The 24,764-nt window shown below is 40.2% G+C and overlaps 1 protein-coding gene across 2 annotated transcripts in view; it reads right to left on the reverse strand.

Annotated features, from left to right (window-relative positions):
* Positions 1–15,649, reverse strand: part of E2F5 (E2F transcription factor 5) — a 45,214-nt gene extending 29,565 nt beyond the window's left edge. For both annotated transcript variants that reach the window (XM_017521813.2, XM_017521812.2), the window contains exon 1: positions 15,056–15,649. In XM_017521813.2, the coding sequence (XP_017377302.1) occupies positions 15,056–15,289 (234 nt within the window). In that variant the 5' untranslated portion in view covers positions 15,290–15,649. The remainder of the gene's footprint in view (positions 1–15,055) is intronic.
* Positions 15,650–24,764: the final 9,115 nt, after the last annotated feature.

Genomic DNA, 24,764 nt, shown 5'->3' on the forward strand with positions numbered 1-24,764 from the left:
AAAAAAAAAAAAGAAAATAATAATGATTGGGGCAGGAATAAATGAAATAGAGGCTAGATAAACAAAACTGAGTTGTTTTCTGTTTTTGTTTGTTTTGAATTTCAACTTTTATTTTAGATAGAGGGGATACATGTGCAGGTTTGCGACACTGGTACATGATGCTGAGGTTTGGGGTACAGATCCTGTACCATGATACCCAGTGACCATGATACCCAACTGGTGTTTGTTTCAATCCACACTCCCTTCCCTGCTTCTCTTCTCAGGTAGTATATAGTGTCTATTAGCCCCATCTTTATGTCCATATGTACTCAGTGTTTAGCTCCCACTTGTAAGTAAGAACATGCCATATTTGGTTTTCTGTTCCTGTGTTAATTCACTTAGGATTATGGCCTCTAGCTGTATCCATGTTGCTACAAAGGACATAATTTCATTCTTTTTATGTCTGTGTAGTATTCTATGCCATATACATACCACATTTTCTTTATCCAGGCCACCCTTGATGGGCACCTAGGTTGGTTCCATGTCTCTGCTACTGTGAAAAAAAGCTGCAATGAAGATGTGAGCACATGTGTCTTTTTGGTAGAAGGATTTATTTTCTTCTGGGTACATACCCAGTAATGGGATTGCTGGGTTGAATGGTAGTTCAATTCTTAGTTCTTTGAGAAATCTCCAAACAGCTTTCCACAGTGGCTGAACTAATTTACATTCCCACCAGCAGAGTATAAATATTACATTTTCTCCACAGCCTTGCCAGTATGTTATCTGACTTTTTAATAACAGCTGTTCTGGCTAGTGTGAGACAGTATCTCACTGTGGTTTTAATTTGCATCTCTCTGATGATAAGTGATCATAAGCATTTTTTTCATGTTTGTTGGCCACTTGTATATCTTCTTTTGAGACATGTCTGTTAATATCCTCCCCACCCCCACTTTTTTTTGAGACATGGTCTTGCCCTGTTGCCCAGGTTGGGGTGTAGTCATGCAATCTTGGGTCACTGCAACCTCTGCCTCCCACCTTTCCCATTTTGCAATGGGGTTATTGTTTTTTACTTGCTGATTTGAGAGTTCCTTATAGATTCCTTATAGATCTGACCTCGTCAGATGCATAGTTAGCAAACATTTTCTCTCATTCTGTAGGTTGTCTGTTTACTCTGTAGGCTAATGTTTCTTTTGCTGTGCAGAAGATCTTTAGTTTAATTAGGTCCCACTTGTCAATTTTTGTTTTTGTTGCTATTGCTTTTGGGGATGTAGCTAAAAATTCTTTGCCAAGACCAATATTGAGAAGGGGTATTTCCTAGGTTTTCTTCTAGATTTTTTATAGTTTGACATCTTACATTAAGTCTTTAATCCATCTTAATTTTTTTATAGGGTGAAAGGTAGGGGTCCAGTTTCATTCTTTGGCATATGAATAGCCAGTTATCCCAGCACTATTTATTGAACAGGGAATCCTTTCCCAATTGCTTTTTTTGTTGAAATTGTTGAAAATCAGATGGGTGTAGTGTGCAGCCTTATTTCTGGGTTCTCTATTCTGTTCCATTGGTCTATGTGTCTGTTTTTGTACCAGTACCATGCTGTTTTGATTACTGTGGCCTTATAGTATAGCATAGTTTGAAGGCAGGTAATGTGATGCATAAGGTTGTTATTTGGGCCTTTTCTTGGTTCCATATACATCTTAGAGTAGTTTTTGGTAATTCTGTGACATTGGTAGTTTGATAAGAATAGCGTTGAATCTGTAAATTGTCTTAGGTAGCAGAGCTATTTTAAAGATATTGACTGTTCCAGTCCATGAGCATGAAATGTTTTTCCATTCATCTGTGTCATCTCTGATGTCTCTCACCAGTGTTTTATTGTTCTCCTTGTGAAGATCTTTCATGTTGTTGATTAACTGTATTCCTAGGTACTTGAATTTTTTTGTGGCAATTGTAAACAGGATTGTGTTCTTGAGTCTTAGCTTGAATGTTATTGGTGTACTAATTTTTTTTTGCATTGATTTTTGAATCCTGAAACTTTGCTGAAGTCATTTATCAGTATTAGGAGCTTTTTGGCAGTCTTTAGGGCTTTCTAGGTATAGAATCATATCATCAGCAAAGAGAAATACTCTTGACTTCTTTTCTTATTTGGATGCCTTGTATTTCTTTCCCTTGCCTGATTTCTCTGGCTAGGACTTCTACTACTTTGTTAAAAAGGAGGGGTGACAGTGGGCATCCTTGTCTTGTTCCAGTTCTCAAGGGGAATGGTTCCAGCTTTTGCCCATTCAGTATGATGTTGGCTGTGAGTCTGTCATAGATGGTTCTTATTATTTTGAGGCATGTTCCTTTGATGCCTAATCTGTCGATGGTTTTTACCATAAAGGGATGTTGGATTTTCTGGAAAGCTTTTTTCTGTGTCTATTGAGATAATCGTATAGTTTTTGCTTTTAATTCTGTCTATGTGATAAATCACATTTACTGATTTTCATATGTGGAACCAACCTAGCATCCCAGGAATAGAGCTTACTTGATCATGGTGGATTAGCTTTTTGATGTCCTTTTGGATTTGGTTTGCTAGTAGTTTGTTAAAATTTTTTGCATTTATGTTCATCAGAGATATTGGGCTGAAATTTTCTTTTTTCATTATGTCTCTGCCAGACTTTGGAATCAGAATGATGCTGGCTTTATAGAATGAGTTAGGGAGGAGCCCCCACTCCTCAATTTTTCTTCTTCAGTGATCTAACACTGCTAGTGGGGTGCTGAAGTCTGCCACTATTATTGTGTGTCTGTCTTTTTGTAGGTCAAAAAACTTGTTTTATGAATTTATGAACTTGTTTTACACATTTCTCAAAAGAAGACATACAGTAAGCCAATATGTATATGAAAAAAATGTTTAATATCACTAATAATCAGGAAAATGAAAATTAAAACCACAATGAGGTATCACCTCATACCTGTGAGAATGGCTATTATCAAAGACAAAATATAACAAGTATTAGCAAGGATATGAAGAAAATGGAGCCGTTGAATACTGGAGGTAGGAAGGGAAATAAGCAGGGCCATTATGGAAAACAGTATGGAGGCTGTTTAAAAACTAAAATTAGAACTACCATGTGACCCAGCAATCCCACTGCTGAATATATATCCAAGGAAAACGAATTCAAGGAGATAGCTGCACTCCTGTGTTCACTACAGCGTTATTCAGAGTAGCCAAGATGTGGAATCAACTTAAAATATCCATCACTGGATGAGTAGATAAAGAAAATGTGGTATATACAGACATATCTCCTTTTATTACTCTTCTCTTTTTCGGGGCTAATAGGTACTGTGTTTTTTACCAATTGAAGCTTTGTGGCAACCCTGCATCAAGCAAGTTTATTGGCACCATTTTTCCTACAGCATGTGTTCATTTCATGTCTCTGTATCACATTTTGCTAATTCTTACAATATCTCAAACCTTTTCATTATATCTGTTATTGTGATTTTGATTAGTGATCTTTGATGTTACTATTGTAACTGTTTTGGGGTACCAGAAACTGTACCCACATAAGACTATGAACTAATTCAATAAATGTATATCTTGCGACTGCTCCACTGACCAGCTATTCTCCTGTCTCTCTCTGTCTCTATGTGCCTCCTTATTCCCTCGGACAAAACAATATTGAAATAGGCCAATGAATAACCCTATAATGGCCTCTAAGTGTCCAAGTAAAAGGAAGAGTCATATGTCTTCCATTTTAAATCAAAAGCTGGATGTGATTAAGTTTAGTAAAGAAGGCACATCAGAAGCCAAGATAGGCCAACAGTGAGACCTACTGAAGTAAATACTTAGCCAAGTTATAGATGCAAGGAAAAGTTCTTGAGGAAACTTAAAAGTGCTACTCCAGTGAACACATAAATGATAAGAACGTGAAAAAGGCTTATTGCTGATATGGAGAAAGTTTGAGTGGTCTGAATAGAAGACAAAACCAGCCACAACATTCCTGTAAGCCAAAGCCTAATCCAGAGGGAGGCTCTGACTCTTTTCAATTCTATGAAGGCTGAGAGAGATGAGAAAGCCGAAGAAGATAAGTTGGAAACTAGCAGAGGTTGGTTCATGAGGTTTAAGGAAGCCATTTCCATAACATAAATGTGCACAATGAAACCACAAGTGGTGATGTAGAAGCTGTAGCAAGTTATCTAGAAGATCTAGCTAAGATTATTGATGAAGTGGTTAGACTAAACCACAGATTTCAATGTAGAAAAAAAGGCCTTCTATTGGAAGAAGATGGCATATAGAACTTTCATACATATGCATGGCTTCTAAGCTCCAAAGGACAGGCTGAGTCTCTTGTTAGGGTTGAATGTAGTTGGTGACTTTAAGTTGAAGCCAATGTCCATTTAGCATTCCAAAAAATCATATGGCCCTTAAGATTGTTATTAAATCTCCTCTGCCTGTGCTTTTTAAATGGAACAACAAATCCTGGATGACAGTATATCTGTTTACAACATGGTTTACTGAATATTTTAAACCTGCTGTTAAGACCTGCTCAGAAAAAACTATTGCTTTCAAAATATTACCGCTCTTTGACAATGTGCCTGGTCACCCAAGAGGTTTGACAGAGATGAACAAATAAATTAATGTTTTCATGCCTGCTAATACAACCTTCATTCTGCAGCCCATGAATGAAGGAGTAATTCTGACTTTGAAGTCTTCTTTTGAAACAAAGTTTGTAAACCTATAGCTGCCATAGATACTGATTCCTCTGATGGATCTGGACAAAATAAAGCTTTCTGGAAAGGATTCACCATTCTAGATACCATTATGAACATTCATAATTCATGGGAGGAGGTAAAAATATTCACATTAATAGAAGTTTGGAAGAAGTTGATTCCAACCCTCATGAGTGACTTTGAGGGGTTTAGGACTTCAGTGGAGGGAAGGAAACTAAAGATGCAGTTAAAAGAGAAAAAAGGCAAAAGAACTAGAATTAGAAGTGAAGCCTGAAGATGTGACTGAACTGCTGCAATCTCATGATAAAATTTTAATAGATGAGTACTTGCCTGTTACGGATGGGCAAAGGAAGTGGTTTCTTGAGATTAAATTTACTCCTAGTGAAGATGCTGTGAACACTGTTGAAATGACAACAGAGGATTTTAAATATTTCATGAATTTAGTTGATAAAGCACAAGAAGGTTCCAATTCTGAAGGAAGTTCTAATGTGGGTAAAATGCTATCAAATAGCATCACATGCTACAAAGAAATCTTTTGTGAAAGGAAGAGTCAACTGATGTTGCAAACTTCATTTTTGTCTTCTTTTAAAAAATTGCCACAGTCACCCCAATCTTTAGCAACCATACCCTGATTGGTCAGCAGCCATCAACAATAAGGCAAGACCTCTGTCATCAAAATTATTCTGACTTAATGCAGGCTCAGATGATCGCTACCATTTTTAAACAATAAAGGATTTTCTAATGTACGCTTCTTTTTAAGACATGCTATTACCGCATACTTAACAGACTAAGTATAGTGTAAACATAACTTTTCTATGCACTGGGAAACAAAAAAAATCTGTGGGACTCATTTTATTGCAATATTCGTCTTATGTGGTGGTTTGGAACTAAACCCACTATATCTCCAAGGTATGCCTGTATACACAATGGACCACTATTAAGCTCTTAAAAAAAATCTGAAAATTCATTTGCAACAACATGGATGAACCTAGAGGACATTATGTTAAACAAACTAAATCAGGCACAGAAAGAGAAACATCCCATAATCTCACTCAAATGTGGAATGTGAAAATGTTGATCTCACAGAAGTAGAGAGTAGAATGATGGTTACCTGGGACTGGGGTGGGGCAGGGAGGAGTGGTTGGGGAGGTATTGGTCAAAAGATACAAAATTTCAATTAAGACAGGAGGAAGAAGGTCAAGCAATTTACTGTAAAACATGGTGAGTGCAGTTCGTAACATACTGTATTAGGCTGGTGCAAAAGTAATTGTGTTTTTTTGCGATAAATTGCAAAAACCACAATTACTTTTGTACCAGCCTATATTATGCTAAGAAAAATGCTGGACGTTAAATGTTCTCACCACAAAAATTGTAAATATGTAAGGTAATCCATATGTCAATTAGCTAGATTTATTCTCCAGTGTATATATCCTTCAACACATCATATAGTATATGATAAATATATACAATTTTATCTATCAATTTAAAAATACAAATAGAAGACAATATATTTATAAGAAGCATTTTTTAAAATACCAATACTTATCATACTAAAGAAATGGCATAATACAGTGTACATACCCAGACAAATATATGTGTAACCACATCAATAGATATCTCATCCAAGCATATCATGGCCATGCTCATTGATGGGAAGTGGCAGGATCAGGACCAAATCTCAGAACTGGTGTCTTAAGGTTTAAGTCAATTTATCTTGTCCAGAACTAGAAAAATGAGATGGCTGACTTTTTTTTTTCTCTTTTCAAGTTGTTTTTTCAAATCATGCCAAAACTTCAGGGCTGGGAGCAGTGGTTCACACCTGTAATCTCAGCACTTTGGGAGGCCAAGGCAGGCAGATCATTTAAGGTCAAGGGTTTGAGACCAGCCTGGTTAACATAGTGAAACCCCATCTCTACTAAAAAAAAAAAAAAAAAAAATTAACCGGGCATGGTGGCATATACCTCTAATCCCAGCTACTCAGGAAGCTGAGGTGGGAGAATTGAGGTGGTGAGAGCTGGAAGGCAGAAGTTGTAGTGAGCCAAGATGGCACCACTGCACTCCAGCCTGGGTGACAGAGCAAGACTCCCATCTCATTAAAAAAAAACCACCAAACTTCAGAGGTAGGTATACCATTTGCTTACCATGTTGGTTCATGACATCAATTCTGGCATTAGACTACTGGGGTTTGTATTTCATTTACTGTGGATATCAGGTAAGCCATTTAACTTCATTATGCTTTGATTTCCTAATCAGCAAAATGGAGATGTAATATCTCCTTTATAGTTTTGCTATGAGTATTAAATATGAACTAACACAGGAAAGTACCTGGCATACTGCCAGTCACTTAGTAATAGTAATTTATATATATATATATATATATATATATATATATATATATATTTTTAATAGAGTCTTGCTCTGTTGCCAGACACCAGGCTGGAGTGCAATGTCACGATCTCGGCTCACCGCAACCTCGGCCTCCTGGGTTCAAGCAATTCTCCTGCCTCAGCCTCCTGAGTAGCTGGGATTACAGGCACACACCACCATGCCCAGCTAATTTTTTGTATTTTTAGTAGAGACGGGTTTCACCATGTTGACCAGGATGGTCTCCATCTCTTGACCTCGTGATCCACCCGCCCTGGCCTCCCAAAGTGCTGGGATTACAGGCGTGAGCCACCGTGCCCAGCCGGCTTTGTATTTTTAAGCAGTTTTAAATTCACACTGATATTGACCAAAATGTACAGAAAGCTCCCATATGCCCCGGCCCCCACTCATGCACAACCTTCCCCAGTATTAATGTCCTGCACCAGAGTGGTACATTTGTTACCATTGATGAACCTACACGTGATTATCATCCAAAATCCATAGTTTACATTAGGGTTAACTCTTGCTGTTTTACACTGTGAGTTTTGACAAATGCATAATGACATGTATTCATCATTGAGACATCAACCACCACCTCTGGATGTCTGGCCTGCAGATCCTGACCCAATGACGGATGAATGAATGCACTCTCACACTGTACAATGATTCAAGTGGGCTAGGGAAGGTCGTTGGCTGCTTTCAGAGGGCGAAATGCTACCAACCAACCAAGACTCCCTCTCCATCATTACATTTATTCAGTCAGATTTTACAACAGAGGTTCTAAGTTAACACATTTGCGGATAATTAACAAGGTTAAAAGAGTGGTTTTATAAATGATCAAAGCTTTAGGTTCTGGGGCCCAGAGTAAACACTGTTAACAGGTAATTCCCCTTTGATCTCCTTCCCCCCACCCCAGAGGACCATCCAGCACAAAGTTTACATGAGTAAACAGAGTAGAGACAAAGGGATGTAAGGTAAACAGACTTAAACTGGGAAACCTTTTATCATCTCTATCTCTTTCCTATCTACTGTAAATGAGCCGGCTGCCTTCAGTCTGCCCCAATAAAACCTTTCTGACTTCCAAAAGTTTTGAGACTAATCTATAACTTTCCCTAATCTTTCTTTAATATTTTGCCGGCCACCCCGAGGGAATCTCAACACATCATTATGGTACCACACAGAATATCTTCACTACCCTAAAAATAGTCTGTGTTCCATCTATTCATCCTCCCTTCCCTCTAGCCTCTGGCAACCACTGATATTTTACTGTCTTCTTAGTTTTGCCTTTTTCAGAATGTCATATAGCTGGAATCACACAGTTCATAGCCTTTTCAGATTGGCTTCTTTCACTTAGTAATATGCATTTAAAGTTCCTCCATATCTTTTCATGAATAATATTACATTGTCTGGATGTACAACATTTATACATTTACCTACTGAAGAATAACTTGGTTGCTTCCCAAGTTTTAGCAATTATGAATTAAGCTGCTATGAATATCCATGTGTAGGTTTCTGTGTAGTCATGAGTTTCCAACTCTTTTGGCTAATACCATGGAACACAATTACTGGATTGTATGGTAAGAGTATATTTAGTTTTCTAAGAAACTGTCAAGTTGTATTCCCAAGTGGCTATACCGTTTTGCATCTTCATCATCAATGAATGACAGTTCCTGTTGCTCCACATCCTTGCTAGCTTTTAGTGTTGTCAGTCTTTTGGATTTTCACCATTCTAATAAATATGCAATGGTATCTCATTGTTGATAGTTTGTGGCAAAATACATAAAACATCAAATTTATCATCTTAATCATTTTAAGTGTACAGTTTAGTATTAGATACATTCTCAACGTTGGACAAACAATAATCAGAACACTTCATCCTGCAAACCTAAAACTTTCTACACATTGTATTAGTTTGCTAGGGCTGCCGAAACAAAGTGCCACAGGCTGGGTGGTTTAAACAATAGAAATTTATTTTCTCACAAGTCTGGAAGGTAGAAGTCCAAGATCAAGGCATTGGCCCATTCGGTTTCTTCAGAGGCCTCACTCCTTGCTTACAGATAGTTGCCTTCTTGCTGTGTCTTCACATGGTCTTTCCTCTGGGTGGCAGCGTCTGTGGTGTCTCTTTGTATGTACAAATGTCCCCTTTCTCATAAGGACCCAGTCAGATTTGATCAGGTTATGGCTTAATTTTAGCTTAATTATCTTTCAAAGGCCCTATCTCCAAATACAGTCACATTCTGAGGTATGGAAGACCTTCAACATACGAATTTTGGGGGACATATTTCAATGTATAACATCCATTAAGCAACAAATTCCATTCTCTCTTCCCTCAACACCTGGTACTTACTCTTCTACTTTCTGCCTCTATGAATCTGACTACTCTAGGTACTTCATATAAATGGAATCATACAGTATTTGTCTTTTTGTGACAGGGTTATTTCACCAGCTTTATGTCCTCAAAGTTCATCATGTTGTAGCATATGTCAGCATTTTCTTTCTTTCTAACCCTGAAGAATATTCCATTGTATATATACCACATTTTATTAAGCTACTCATCTATTGATGGATATTGGGACTGCATGCACATTTTGGCTATTATGAGTGCTGCTGTTATGAACACAGGTGTATACCTACCTTTTTGAGACCCTGCTCTGTGTGTGTGTGTGTGTGTGTGTGTGTGTGTGTGTGATTGAGTTTTGCTCTTGTTGCCCAGGCTGGAGTTCAATGGCATGATCTCGGCTCACCGCAACCTCCACCTCCCAGGTTCAAGCAATTCTCCTGCCTCAGCCTCCCAAGTAGCTGGGATTACAGGCATGCACCACATGCCTTGCTAATTTTGTATTTTTAGTAGAGATGGGGTTTCTCCATGTTGGTCAGGCTGGGCTTAAACTCCTGACCTCAAGAAATCCACCCGCCTTGGCCTCCCAAAGTGCTGGGATTACAAGTGTGGGCCACCATGCCTGGCCTACAGACCCTACTTTCAATTCTTCGGGTATACACCCAGGAGTGGAGGTGTCCCAAGAATTTGTAAGCAGGCACTAAAGTTCTGGCTGTCCTACCCACATATCTCTCCTTAGGCTAATTCTACCTTAAAATGTTTGCCTGGTATTACAAACTAAGGTCTTAAATTATTTATTTATTGCAGGATATATCTAAATCAGGCTATCATAAGTGGGTATGCATCAGGAACCTGTCAGATAAGAAGCACCATAAATACTTTATCACATTAACTCAGGTGTTATTCAGGTAATTTGTAAGTTAAACAATCATAATAAAGGAGATAAGCAATCTTTGTCATGCTTAAAAAAGTTCAAGGTGACACCAAAATGTCAAAATGTAGAAATTTAGTTCTTACATTTAATAGGAATTTTCAAAACAACATAGATACTAGTCATGACTGTCTTAACAGTTGTTCAAATTCTTAACTGTGAGTAAGTGGAATCCTAGTTTAATTTGTGCAATAATATAGAATTGGCCACCAATACCCTCATTTTCAATGCAGGAGCACAGTACCTCCCTCTTTTCCAATGGGCAGAAGAGTAAGAATAATCCTGCATTTTTCCATGCCCTTACACAAACGGAAACCAACCTACGTACATTTATTTTTGAAGACTACTGAAAAGCAGCATAACATAGAGAATAACAACAAATGGTCTAGTTTCAAATCCTAGCTCTTGCTTTCTACTGTATAACACTGGGCAAGTTATCTAACCTATCTTGGCCTACTTAACTAGCAGTTTCTAAGCTGTGAAATGGGGCTATTCTGCAGAAAATGTATTGGCTACAGTAAGCTCTTGATATATATTACCTTTTAACAGCATAAACTGGCAAACCACATAGCTTGAAATAACCATGATATAATTTCTTCTCTCACTGGAGTAAAGAAATACTAGCCCACCTCCACTACTGTAAATGAGACTATATGGTGTGGGTGAAGCTGCAGAGATAATGTATAAACTTTTCTCAAATCATTTTCAGTGGATTTCTATTGCCTCCTAATTGTTAAGTTATGCTGTTGAGATTCACTCAGCGTGGCTGGCAAAATACTATGGAAAATATTAGGGAAAGTTATAGATTTCAAAAGGTCTCAAACCTTTTGGAAGGCCAAAAGGTTTTGCTGGGACAGGTTGAAGGCAGCTGGTCCTTTAAAACAGGGAGAAGATAGGGACATTAAGACTCTTTCCCAGTTTAAGTCTGTTTACCCCACATCCCTTTGTCTCTACTCTGTTTACTCATGCAAATTTTGTGCTGGATGGCCATCTCAGGGGAGATCAAAGGGGAATTACCTGTTAATAGTTTTTATTCTGGGAACTATTAACAGAGTACTCTGGGAACTATTAACTATTTTACTCCTGGAACCTAAAGCTTTTATCATTCCTAAAACCACTCTTTTAACCATGTTAATTATCCACTGGTGTGTTAACTTAGAACCTCCGTTATAAAATCTGATTGAATAAATGTAATGATGGAGAGGGAGTCTTGGTCGATTGGCATGGTTCACCCTGTGAAAGCAGCTGAAGACGGGCCAGGCACTGTGGCTCACGCCTATAATCCTAGCACTTTGGGAGGCTAAGTCCAGTGGATCATGACATTGGGAGTTCAAGACCAGCCTGGCCAAGACAGTGAAATCCTGTCTCTACTAAAAATACAAAAATTAGCCAGGTACTGAGACTGCACTACTGCACTCCAGCTGGGACAACAGAGTGAGACCCCATCTCAAAAAAAAAAAAAAAAAAAAAGCAGCCAACGACCATCCTTAGCCCACTTGAATCACTGAACCAGGTATGAGAGTGCATTTATTCATCTGTTGCTGTGTCAGAGTCTGCAGGACAGACCTCCGCAGATGGTGGTTGACATCTCATTATACTACAACAGCTTTATTAAAATTGATTTTCTGTGTCGAGCCATGTTTTCAATTAGTTATATTATTGAGAAGAAATGTGCCACTAAGTTACAGCCTTACTCCCTTATTCTCCAGCAGTATAAATTAGAAAAGAAATCACATCTATGTGGTCTAGGATACTTCATGATGCCCAAAATATTTGGATATTATATTTGAAGTTTGATATAATTTTTTATTATTTGAAATATTCAAAAACTGTTTCTTCAAGGCCAGGCATGGTGGCTCATGCCTGTAATTCTAGCACTTTGGGAGATGGAGGTAGGCAGATAGCTTTGAACTCAGGAGTTCAAGACCAGCCTGGGCAACATGGCAAAACTCTGTTTCTACTAAAAATACAAAAATAAGTCAGGTGTAATGATGCACATCTGTAGTCCCAGCTACTTGGGATGCTGAGGCAGGAGAATTGTTTGATTCTGGGAAGCAGAGGTTGCAGTGAGCTGAGACTGTACCACTGCACTCCAGCCTGGGTGACAGAATGAGACCCTGTCTCAAAAAATAAACAAAATCAAAAAACCATATATATATGTATATGTATGTATGTGTGTGTGTGTATATATATATATATGTTTCTTCAACTGCTTTTAAAATGTCAAGTCTATAAAAGTTTCAAAAAAATTATGCTGAAATATGCCCCCACCAAAGTAAGAATATAAGAAAAAGAAAATGTGTGTTTATAATTTCAAATTAGAGGAAAATTCTAATTGTTAGTGTCAGTCCATCTTTAATACGTATTATCAAAAATGTCTTCATGGGCCAGGTACAGTGGCTCACACCTGTAATCCCAGCACTTTAGGAGGCTGAGGCGGGCGGATCATTTGATGTTGGGAGTTTGAGACCGGCCTGGCCAATATGGTGAAACTTCATCTCTCCTAAAAATACAAAAATTAGCCAGGCGTGGTGGCGGGCACCTAAAATCCCAGGTACATGGGAGGCTGAGACAGGAGAATTGCTTGAACCTGGAAGGCAGAGGTTGCAGTGAGCAGAGATCACACCACTGCATTCCCACTTGGGCAACAGAGCGAGACTCAGTCTCAAAAAATAAAAGTCTCAATGATCTTTTACAATGATATACAATAAGAAATATAATTGGAAAGATTTCAATGTAAAATTTTACATATATAAGATTATACGTGTAAATAATATATGTAAAATACTTAAAATGTATATTTTTTCATATATATGAAAACTAATGACATTCAAACTCTTTTCTAGGAGTATAAAGTCATAATATAATGAAACATAGTGTTATTGTAGAAGCCTTTGAATTTTCAGGAAAGTTCCAGAATGAATTAAGCAATTATTGTTATGAAATATCAAACTGTACATCCTACTCACTGCCTCTGTGACTTCTGTGGGCAATTATATGACCACAGATGAAACAGGAGGAAGCTAAAGAATTTCAAGTCAAGAAAGGGCAAAGTTCCACCATACGCTGAGGCAAGTTGAGGGAGAAGCCCACAAAATCTGGCCATCAGAGTTTAGTTTTATCTGGAAAACCCCAAACTTCCCTGATTTTCTTACACTAAAGTCACAGGCTACAGTTGAATTTCTAGATTTTGAACAGCAGTTTGCAACTTGTGCTTTGTAACATCTCTGGCTTTCTCTGACAACTTCATGATTTTCTGAAATTCTTTAAGCAGAGTCCATTTTAATTCACTAAAATTTAAATACTACATATGCCATAAATCACTTTCAGGGAGAGAAAGGAAGAAGGGCCTGTGGTGGAAAAGAGATCAAGGAACTTCCAGAAGTGGGAAAAAATTCCAGGAATAACATTTCAAAAAGAAAATAGGAGAAATTACTTACCAAAATACAAAATATATACAGCGTGCCTCACTTGCGTGAAGTTAACAAAATTTAGATAATTCAATTCAACAATCACTGACTGAACACCAACTACATCCAGGGAAAGCAGAAGGCATTGAAAGATCTACTTCCCCTTGGGCTACACTAGAGGAGGGCCCCTAGCAGATGAGAGGGAGAGCTGGCTCTTGCAAGCCTGGTCCTTACATTCAGGGAGATGCCACTGCTTTATGCAGAGCCTGGAGGATGCAGTGACACTCTGAAGCCAGGTAAGGTGGTCCAGGCACTCCCCGGATGCTGGTGTCAATCCTCCAAGTAAGGCCACATTTAGGGAGCAAAGGGGGTTTGCAGTGATTACTGACCAGTTAGTATTTTTTGTTTGTTTCTAAAACTTTGGCTCTTACTTAAACTTGGCGCACAGAGTGATCGCATTCTCTTTATTCTGAGCGATGTTGAATTCTTCCAAATCCTGCCTAGATCGGTTGTCATTCTATATGACAGAACAGCTTTTAATGCTTGCTCCTGTTTGAAAAATCTGAAGGCAGTAAAGGACGAGGCAGGGAGAGAGTTTACTGAGCACTTCCACCTCTTTGAGAGAAAAGCTGTAAAATACCCCCTTTTCGTGTGATAGCAGATCTCACTTTTAGAAAACTCATGACACATGCCAAATGAAGTCACAAATCAAATATCCCTCCTATCAGGGTGATGAAGTGCACAAGGAAATTTTTTTATTAGCATTATTATTTTATCGGGGAGGGGCATGGAAAGAAGTAATTTTTTTCCCCCTTTCATCCGGTAGAGATGGCAGACTGGATTCTGTTTTTCCTCCTTTTTATTTAAACTAAAGGAACATGGTTCCAACTGGAATCGCCTATTAAAACCATCAATTCTTAACAGCAAAATCGATATCCACAGTTTCTCCGGGCAAAGCGGAGCCCGTTACCCCCTGAGCCTCTGTCACAGGTGGACGCGGAGCAACAGACACTCGTTCGCCCTCAGGTCCCTGCGCCCGGAGACAGAAGCCACGCGGGCGCGCTCGAGGTGCAGGGCTCTTTGTCGAGAGTCCAGCGTGGCGCCGGGCCCCATTGGTTACGCGTCCGCTCGGGGCCATCCTGGTCCCTCGTCCCTCCCCCATCCCGGCGTCCAGGACCAGGGCGCAGGCCACATGGTCCTCGGATCGCCAGGTCCCGGATCCCCGCAGGGCGCGTCCACACCACGCCGCCAGACCCACGCCGCGAGGGGCTGGGCTTCCCCGGGGGCAACGGGTTCCGAAGTCCGCCCCCGTCCCCGCCTCCCGAGCTCACCGCTTTGAGATCCAGAACGCCGTCCTTGGCCTCCTGCAACAGCGACACGAACTTGGTGGTGAGCAGCCCCAGGCTCTTCTCGTGCCTGCTGCTGCCGCCCCCAGCGCCCCCAAGCTGCTGCTGCGACGGCGGCTGGGAGGCTTGCGCCTGCGGAGGCTGCGGCTGCGGCCGCTGGCCCTGCCCCTGCCCTGGCGGTGCCTGCTGGCCGGAGCTCGCGGGCTCCGCCGCCGCCATCGCGTCCCGGCCCCGCGGTGGTCGGGTCCCCGCGCACTTTCGCTGGCCTGCCCCGCCCGCGGCCACCTGCCGGGTCGGCTCCGCAGCTGCCGCTTCCCCGCCCTCCGAGAGCGGCAGTGCGGGTTGCGGGCTGCTGCAAACAACAGGTGTGCGGCGCCCACAGGAGCCGGGGCCGCTTGTCACTCCGGGCCTCCGCCCCCTCCCCAAGCCCAGGGAAGCGTGAATGAGGCCCACGACCAAGGGGGAGGGGGTGGAAGCGAGAAGGGGCTGAGAGGGGTGGGGACCTGAGTTTAAATGGCAGGAAGTGACGCGCCGCCTGCCGTTGCCTAGAAACGCATTTTTCTGTGGGAAGGAGGAGAGCACGAGGAGGAGGAGGGGTGTCGGCGCGGGTGTTTCCCACTCGCCTCCCGGGCGTTCGCGAGCTGCCCCGAGGAATGGTGATCCCACGCGGCAAAGCAGGGAGGAAGAAAAAAAGGAGACAAAAGAAAAAAGACTTTTACCTGGGGAGAAAGTCACAATGCCCAGAGGCCAAACGTTTCTGAGCCGTGAAGTTGGTTGGCTGCTCAGTTTGCAGAGCTGCAGATCAGCCTGGACGGTTTCTGCTATGTTGCTCTTTTCGAGCTCTAGCATCGTTTGCAAATATTTGTACAGGAAAAGGCATCGTGGAGTTTCAGGGCTAGTTTTCGTCAGTCCTTTCCAAAGCCTTTACTTTCCAGATGGAGAAACAGGTGTAGAGGGAGAGGTTGTGAATTGCCAAAGACATGCCGCTAGATCCCAGATCTCCTGTGCTTGACCAAAGTTCTTAATATCTTTTTTGAACCAAATTTTATTGTATTTGGAATATTGGGCAGTCAGAGGCCCTTGGTCTTCAGTGATATTCCAAACCATTGATGGCAAATGACGTCGTGCAGATCTGAGTAAAAGAAAGTTGTTGGAGTTTTTTCCTCATTATATTACAAACTCTTGAGAATCCAGACTAAATTTTAAATGACTTGTGTCACACTCAACGCTTTGAATATAGTAGGCAATAAAGATTAGGTGAACGAAACCAGGCGCAGTGGCTTACGCCTGTAATCCCAGCACTTTGGGAGGCCGAGGCAGGCAGATCATTTGAGGTCAGGAGTTTGAGACCAGCCTGGCCCACATGGTGAAATCACATTTTTACTAAAAATACAAAAATTAACCGGGCTTGGTGGTGCCCACCTATTGTCCCAGCCACTCCGGAGGCTGAGGCAGGAGAATCACTTGAACCGGGGAGGTGGGGGTTTCAGTGAGCAGAGATCCGCCACTCTACCCCAGTCGGGGCGACAAAGTGAGACTCTGTCTCAAAAAAAAAAAAAAAAATTAGGTGAATGAAAATTCCTTATGGCAGTAATTAATCAAGAAAATTTCACGCAAGAAAGATTTTGCTTAATTTTAAATAACAGTAAACTAAAAAAGGTCACTGAAGTGAGGTCAAATACAACAGCAGCATTAACTAGTAAAGCTGAACGCACTGTTTATAGCACATCATAGGCATAGGTCTTTATTTATAACCTTTGTTAATAACTTATTCATTATATCCTTTATTTTAATCAAATAATTCTATAAACAAAACTTAACATTGAAAATCTGAAGTAAAACATGAAAAATTCAGCTGATAAAACCACTTTCGAACAATGTATCTGAAAAAGGTTATATCTGTGTGATTTGACGGGGGACAAATTATTAACAAGTTTTGCAAATTAATTTTGTTGATCGTTGTCAAATAGTATTTCTTAGAACATGCTGAATTAGGAAGAGTCTAATTTGTTTTTAACTTGAAAACAGAACATTGTTATATGAGCAGGGACAGGAATTAATAAAACTAAATGTATTGATATTTTTAAAACTTGCACTTATATGGTGTCTTAATTTGAGAAAGTACCATCAATCAGGTGGCTTAAACAACAGAAATTAATTTTCTCACAGCTCTGGAAGCTGCAAGTCCAAGATCAGGAGGTTACTATGGCCAGGCTGTGGTAAGGACCCCCTTCTTGGCCGGCAGATTGTGGCTTTCTCATTGTGTCCTCACATGGCAGAGAGAGAGAGAGAGAGAGGGGGAGAGAGAGAGAGGGAGAAACAGAGAGAAAGAGCGTAAACTCTCAGATTTCTTATAAGGGCACTAATTCCATCTGAGGGCTCAATCTTCACGATTTCATCTAAACCTAATCATCTCCCAAAGGCCCCACCTGCAAATACCATCACATTGAGGAATCATAACCATGAAGCATGTTTCAACATACAAATTTTGGCGAGATACAGTTCAGCCCATGGCATGTAATCATATTTTATAGTAGCTATATTGGTAATTTTGAAAAAATATATATTTTTTAAATTTCAGCTTTAAAAGGTTTTCTACAAAGCAATTATATTATTAGTAATTCTAATAGGTAAATTAAATATTTATTTTGCACTGTTATTTGTGTTTTTCACCATGAATTTTTCATGTCTTTAAATTGCCTGGTGTTCAAATAGAAATTATTGACAAATTAGCAGCCGTTGTAATTAGCCTTCAAAATCTTCTGTCTGAAGAGCTAAAAATCGCTTATACCAGGGGTTCCCAGACTTTAGGAGAAAAATCATCTATAATGTTTGTTAAAAATGCAGATGCTTGGATCCAAACCCCAGGGATCAAATCAGCATTTGATATGAGAATATGACCTGTGAGTCTGCATTTTTCACAGTTCAGATAATTCTCATGCACAACATAGTCGCTGTTTGTGAAACACCAAATAGCACAATGAAAAATAATGCAATATATATTTTTCCTAAAAATCGACAAAGATGAGAGATTAATAATGCAAAAGTTTTTTAATATTGCTAATGGCCAGTTTTGCAAACTAACTTTGATTTCTGTATCCTTTTGACTATAAAGGAGGAATCTCTAAAAAGACTGAATTCCTACACCAGTTGTTTGTGCCATTTCTGACAAAGGCTTAAAAATTTTTTCCAACAAAAGTCAAAGCTGGCCAGGTGTTCATGCCTGGCTGGGCCCTCAAGCCTATAATCCCAGCACTTTGGAGGGCTGAGACAGGAGGATCGCTTGAGCCCAGGAGTTCAGGACCAGCCTGGACAATATGGCAAAACCCCATTTCTACAAAAACTACAAAAAGTAGCTGGGTGTGGTGCTGCGCACTTGTAATCCCAGCCACTAGAGAGGCTGAGGTGAGAGGATAAGTTGATCCCAGGAGGTCAAGGATGTAGAGAGCTGCGATCGTGCCACTGCACTGCAGCCTGGGTGATAGAGTGAGAAACTGTCTTAAAAAAAAAAAATCCAATATGAACAGACACTTTACAAAAGAAGACATACATGAGGCCAACAAACATATGAAAAAATGTCCATCATCACCGGTCATTAGAGAAATGCATATCAAAACTACATTGAGATAACATCTCACGCCAGTTAGAATGGTGATCATTAAAAAATCTGGAGACAACAGATGCTGGAGAGGATGTGGAGAAATAGGAATGCTTTTACACTGTTGGTGGGAGTGTAAATTAGTTCAACCATTGTGGAAGACAGTGTGGCACTTCCTCAAGGACCTAGAAATAGAAATTCCATTTGACCCAGCAATCCCATTACTGGGTATATATCCAAAGGATTATAAATCGTTCTACTATAAGGGCACATGCACACCAATGTTCATTGCAGCACTGTTTACAATAGCAAAGACCTGGAACCAACCCAAATGCCCATCAATGATAGACTGGACAGGGAAAATGTGGCACATTATACACCATGGAATATTATGCAGCCATAAAAAACAATGAGTTCGTATCCTTTGTAGGGGCATGGATGAACCTGGAAACCATCATTCTCAGCAAACTGACACAAGAACAGAAAATCAAACACCGCATGTTCTTACTCATAGGTGGGTGTTGAACAATGAGAACACAATGACACAGGGAGGGGAGCATCACACACTGGGGTCAGTTGGGGGGAAATAGGGGAGGGACAGCAGGGGGTGGGGAGTTGGGGAGAGATAGCATGGGGAGAAATGCCAGATATAGGTAAAGGGGAGGAAGGCAGCAAATCACACTGCCATGTGTGTACCTATGCAACAGTCTTGCATGTTCTTCACATGTACCCCAAAACCTAAAATGCAATAAAAAAAGAAAAAAGATTACACAAAAAATTTCATTATATTTTAAGAAAGCTTAAAAAAAATCCAATTGAACTAAACTATGTGTCATTGTATGACAGTAATCCTTCATTAAATTCAGATTAATTACACTGATTAGTTGGGCAGATGCTATTATCTATTATAATATTGTTTATATGCCCGTGATTAAATTTTCTTTTTTTTAGCTGCATTTTGGAAGTGTAGCTCCTTAGGTAGTTCAGGACTAATAGGGCAAGATTAAACATTTTGAAATAGATAGAATGATTTATTAGTCCACAGCTCATAAAACTTACAGTATCCAAACATTTGTGGAATTTCACAAATGCCATTTTTGTAGCAATTCAGGGTCAATTTAATTTAAGTTTTGCCATAATCTGGTAGTTAAATATTTGAGAAAATCCAACACAATTTTATTTGTTTACTGATGATAGCAGACTGATTTTTTATTTATTTTTTTGAGATGGAGTTTTGCTCTTGATTCCCAGGCTGGAGTGCAATGGTGTGATCTTGGCTCACTGCAAACTCTGCCTCCCCGGTTCAAACGATTCTCTTGCCTCAGCCTCCCTGGTAGCTGGGATTACAAGCATGTGCCACCGCGCCCGGCTAATTTTATATTTTTGGTAGAGATGAAGTTTCACCATGTTGGTCAGGCTGGTTTCGAACTCCTGACCTCAGGTGATCTGCCTGCCTTGGCCTCCCAAAGTGCTGGGATTACAGGCGTGAGTCACCATGCTCAGCCATGCAGACTGATTTTTTAAGTCTATTGGCCCATTCGGTGATCATTTGGTTGGAACTTTCAACTCTCAGATGCCCTTTGAGCTAACACATTTCCATCAAAAGGCTGCTACATAAACCCTAATACTCTATTCTTGTAATCTAAGTTAGTCAAAATAAAATACAGCTTTCCATTTTTCCTTTCAAAACCTTGCAACACACAGTCCAGGCACAGCGGGTCACACCTGTAATACCAGCATTTTGGGAGGGCGAGGGGGGTGGATCACCTGAGGACATGAGTTCAAGATCAGCCTTGCCAACATGGTGAAACCTTGTCTCTACTAAAAATACAAAAAATTAGCCGGGCATGGTGACACACACCTGTAATCCCAGGTACTCGGGAGGTTGAGGCAGGAGAATCACTTGAACTCGGGAGGCAGAGGTTGCAGTAAGCCGAGATCGTGCCAGAACTATGAAGCATGTTGCACTGCAGCCTGGGCAACAAGAATGAAACTCCGTCTCAAACAACTAACAACAACAGCAACAACAAAACTTTGCAACATACAAACATCCATCTTCTGCACTTTCTAGGTTAGAAAAAGTTAAAAAGATAAGTTTCAACGATTATGAATCCTTTTGTTAAGTTAAAAATCATCAGTATTTGCCCACTCGTGATATGCTTGGTACAACAATATGATAGAAAAAGCATAGACTTTGTCTTCAGAAGCTTGTACCCTATAAGTAGGAACAGGAAATGCAGATTACAGTCAAGCATACCTAGAAATATAATTCACACACCGGAGAGATTTTAAGTTTTATTTAGTGACTTGTACTCTACCTTTTTGTAAAACTTTATGAAGATTGTATCACTAAAGAGAGCAAGCACCCGGATTTTGTAAGTTCAGTATTGTTTACAAAATAATAGGTAATGCATGCCAGCATTGTTAATACTGAGATTAGGAAGCACTTTCCAGGATTTAAATTACAAATAGATGTTCTCTTCACCATTATTCAGGAAAAAAAAAAACATATGACGATCAAGAAGCCCCTCCTCACACCACCAAAGGTTTAAAGACAACCGAAATAAGTGGTATAAGCAGATCCCCAAAGTGTCCCACCATGTCCTGTTCTTAATGAGACATAGCCTAAGAAAACGGAATCTAAAAGCAAGACAGGTACATTACCAACAAATACAGTAGTATGTAGATGAAAATGAAAAACAGTTTAACAAAACTAAAATGATCCGTTGAAAGCTGATATGGTTTGTATGTTTCATCCCGTTCAAATCTCATATTGAAATGTGATCTCCAGTGTTGGAGATGGGGCCTGGTAGGAGATGTTAGGGTCATGGAGGCAGATCCCTCATGAATGTCTTGGTGCCATCCTAGTGGTAATGAGTGAGTTCTCACTCTGAGTTCAAAAGCTGGTTATTTTAAAAAGCTTGGAACTTCCTCCTCACACTCTTGCTCTGTCTATCACTGTGTGACACACTGGCTCCTCTTGCCTTCTGTCATGACCAGAAGCTTCCTGAGGCTCTTATTAGAAGCAAATGCTGGAGCTTTGATTTTGCAGCCTGTAGAATCATGAGCCACACAGCCTTCTTTTCCTTACAAATTTTCCAGTCTCAGGTATTCCTTTAAAGCAATGAAAATGGACGAACACACAAACCATGGCACTGCAAGAGCAGATTATGGCAGGGTGGGACTGGGCAGGAGGGAAGGAATCATAAACATGAAGCATATTGAAAGAATTGTGTACTAGAGTTAATATTGCCAGGCTGTGATTGAAATCCTAGAAATATTTCAAAGATCCTTAGGATATTGGACCTAGACCCCCAAATTCTGAAGGCTGTAGAAACCATTATTTCATTAGGTTTAAATAAAAAATATTCTAAGAGTTTAAAGAAATGGGGGAAATCTATAAATCACATCTATAAATCACATGCTTACTTAATCTATGTGTATCGTGACTGCAGTTGGTATGTTCCTTGAAGAAAGACAAGGCAAAATTTAGTCTAATTGCAGATGTAACAACTTTTCTTCTAAATTTAGACTTTACAAAACCTGGGCCAGGTTTTGTAAAGGAGGAGCCATGGTGGAAAACTGCACCCCCTTGGTCTAAAGAAACTGCTATAGTGTGTTGCTATGGGAAAAGAATGTTTTGATTGGGTGAGCCTCAGATAAGACACCACAGATTGATGCCCCTATAATTCATTCTCGGTATGCATATAAACCAGAGAGAAGGTGCCTGCTATAGAAAGGATTGTTTTCATGTCTGCAGTGACAAACGTATTGGCCAGAACTAGTTGCATGGACCCATCCAACCATAATGGTGCCATGAAATGTGCCTCAGATGAAATGAAACTCAGGTACAAACAGCAGTAGTAACGGCATGTTTGTGAAATGAGGTGGCATAGACACTGTTGTGGCAAATCACTTCAACTACCAGCAAAAGAAGTCACACCTCAAGGAGTATATCAGAGATGAAAAGAGGAAAAATTTGGTAAGAAAACTATATAGAAGCTCACCAGCAGAGAGGCCTAAAGGTCTTATCTTGGGTAGATATTTAATGAGAATTTTAGTTTTCATACTCAATGATAAGGGCCATAGCCGAAGTAAACTGCAGAGAGCTCTAGGCCATTGCTACTCAAACTTGAATGTAAATCCATATCACCTAGTGCATTTGTTAGAAATGTAAATTCTGGCCAGGCACAGTGGCTCATGCCTGTAATCCCAACACTTTGGGAGGCCAAGGTGGGCAGATCACTTGAGCTCAGGAGTTCAAGACCAGCCTGGTCACTACTGTGAAACCGTGTCTGTACTAAAAATACAAAAAATTAGCTGGATGTGGTGGTGCAGGCCTGTAATCCCAGCTACTTGGGAGGCTGAGGTGGGAGAATCGCTTGAACTCATGAGGCGGAGGCTGCAGTGAGCCAAGACGAAGCCACTGCACTCCAGCCTGGGTGACAGAGGGAGACTCTGCCTCAAAAATAAAAAATAAAAGTGTAGATTTTTATTCAACAATTCTGGGGTGAGGACTGAGGGTCTGCATATTTAAGAAGGTCTCAAGTGATATAAATGCCCCTGGTTCTCTGATCACACTTTCCTGTTTTTCTTCAACTTTTATTTTTAGTTCAGGACTACATGTGCAGGATGTGCAGCTTTGTTACATGGGTAAACATGTGCCATGTCAGTTTGCTGCAGAGATCATTTGATCACCCAGGTATAAAGCCCAGCATCCATTAGCTATTCTTCCTGATGCTCTCCCTCTACCAGATGGTCCTATCCCTCAACAGGCCCTGGTGTGTGTTGTTCCCTACCACGTCTATGTTTTCTCATCATTCAGCGCCACTTATAAGTGAGTACATGCGGTGTTTGGTTTTCTGTACCTGCGTTAATTTGCCGAGGATAATGGCTTCCAACTTCATCCATGTTCCTGCAAAGAACAGGGACATTTTTTACGGCTGCATAGTATTCCATGGTGTATATATACACATTTTCTTTATCCAGTCTGTTAGTGATGGGCATTTAGGTTGATTCCATGTCTTTGCTTTTGCAAGTAGTGCCAAAATGAACAGGACACATGCACATGTCTTTATAATAGAATGGTTTATATTCCTTTGGGTGTATACCCAGTAATGGGATTGCTGGGTCAAATGGTATTTCTGCCTAGATCTTCGAGGAATCACCACACTGTTTCCACAATGGTTGAACTAAGTTACATTCCTACCGACAGTGTAAAAGCGTTCCTTTTTCTCCACAACTTTGCCAGCATCTGTTGTTTTTTGACTTTTTAATAGTTATTCTGACTGGCATGAGATGGTATCTCATTGTGGTTTTGATTTGCATTTCCCTAATCCCTGATCACACTTGAGTAGCCAAAATCTAAGCTGTTTCAACACACTATTATGTTGTTACCAGAATACTGCTCCTGGTCTAGACATACACTCTATTAAAAGAGCAGGCCTATCAACGGGGGATCAAATAACAGGACTATGCATACTTACTGCCAGTGGGATCATGGGATGGTATATTACACACATGAAGCAAAAGCCAAAGAAATTGACACTGGAAAGATTACAACCCATATTATAAGAAGTAGAATACGAAGTAAATCAAATACACTTACAGATCTTAATTTCAATTGGGACAGTGGTGTCCTTCCTTCAAATGGTAAATATCTCCCTGGATACAACTATTTTCTTTCTCCCTTGGGGATGTACATGGGTATCGGACTATATTGAGATGTTGAAATGCTAACAGTGTATAAAAATGGGACTCTTAACCTGGCAATACAATAAACGTTGTGGAGGACCAGGAAGGATAGGGTGGAATAGAATTGACTAATTCTATAAATACCATTTTAAACTGGAATGCAGAAGAAATTTGTGAGCAATATGCCTACTGCCCTCTGCAACATCTGAAGGCATTTGCAGGGTGGTTGTAGTAGCAAGAGAACAACCATTCCAAGACAATATTTCGTCAGGCCTGGCACAATGTCTCACACCTATAATCCCAGCACTTTACGAGGCGGAGGAGGGAGCATTGCTTGAGCCCCAGAGTTCAAGACCAGCCTGGGAAACATGGTGAGACTTCATCACTACAAATAATAAAAAT

This window comes from Cebus imitator, unplaced genomic scaffold (assembly GCF_001604975.1).
Source record: "Cebus imitator isolate Cc_AM_T3 unplaced genomic scaffold, Cebus_imitator-1.0 Scaffold22, whole genome shotgun sequence".
In the NCBI taxonomy this organism is placed as follows: domain Eukaryota; kingdom Metazoa; phylum Chordata; class Mammalia; order Primates; family Cebidae; genus Cebus; species Cebus imitator.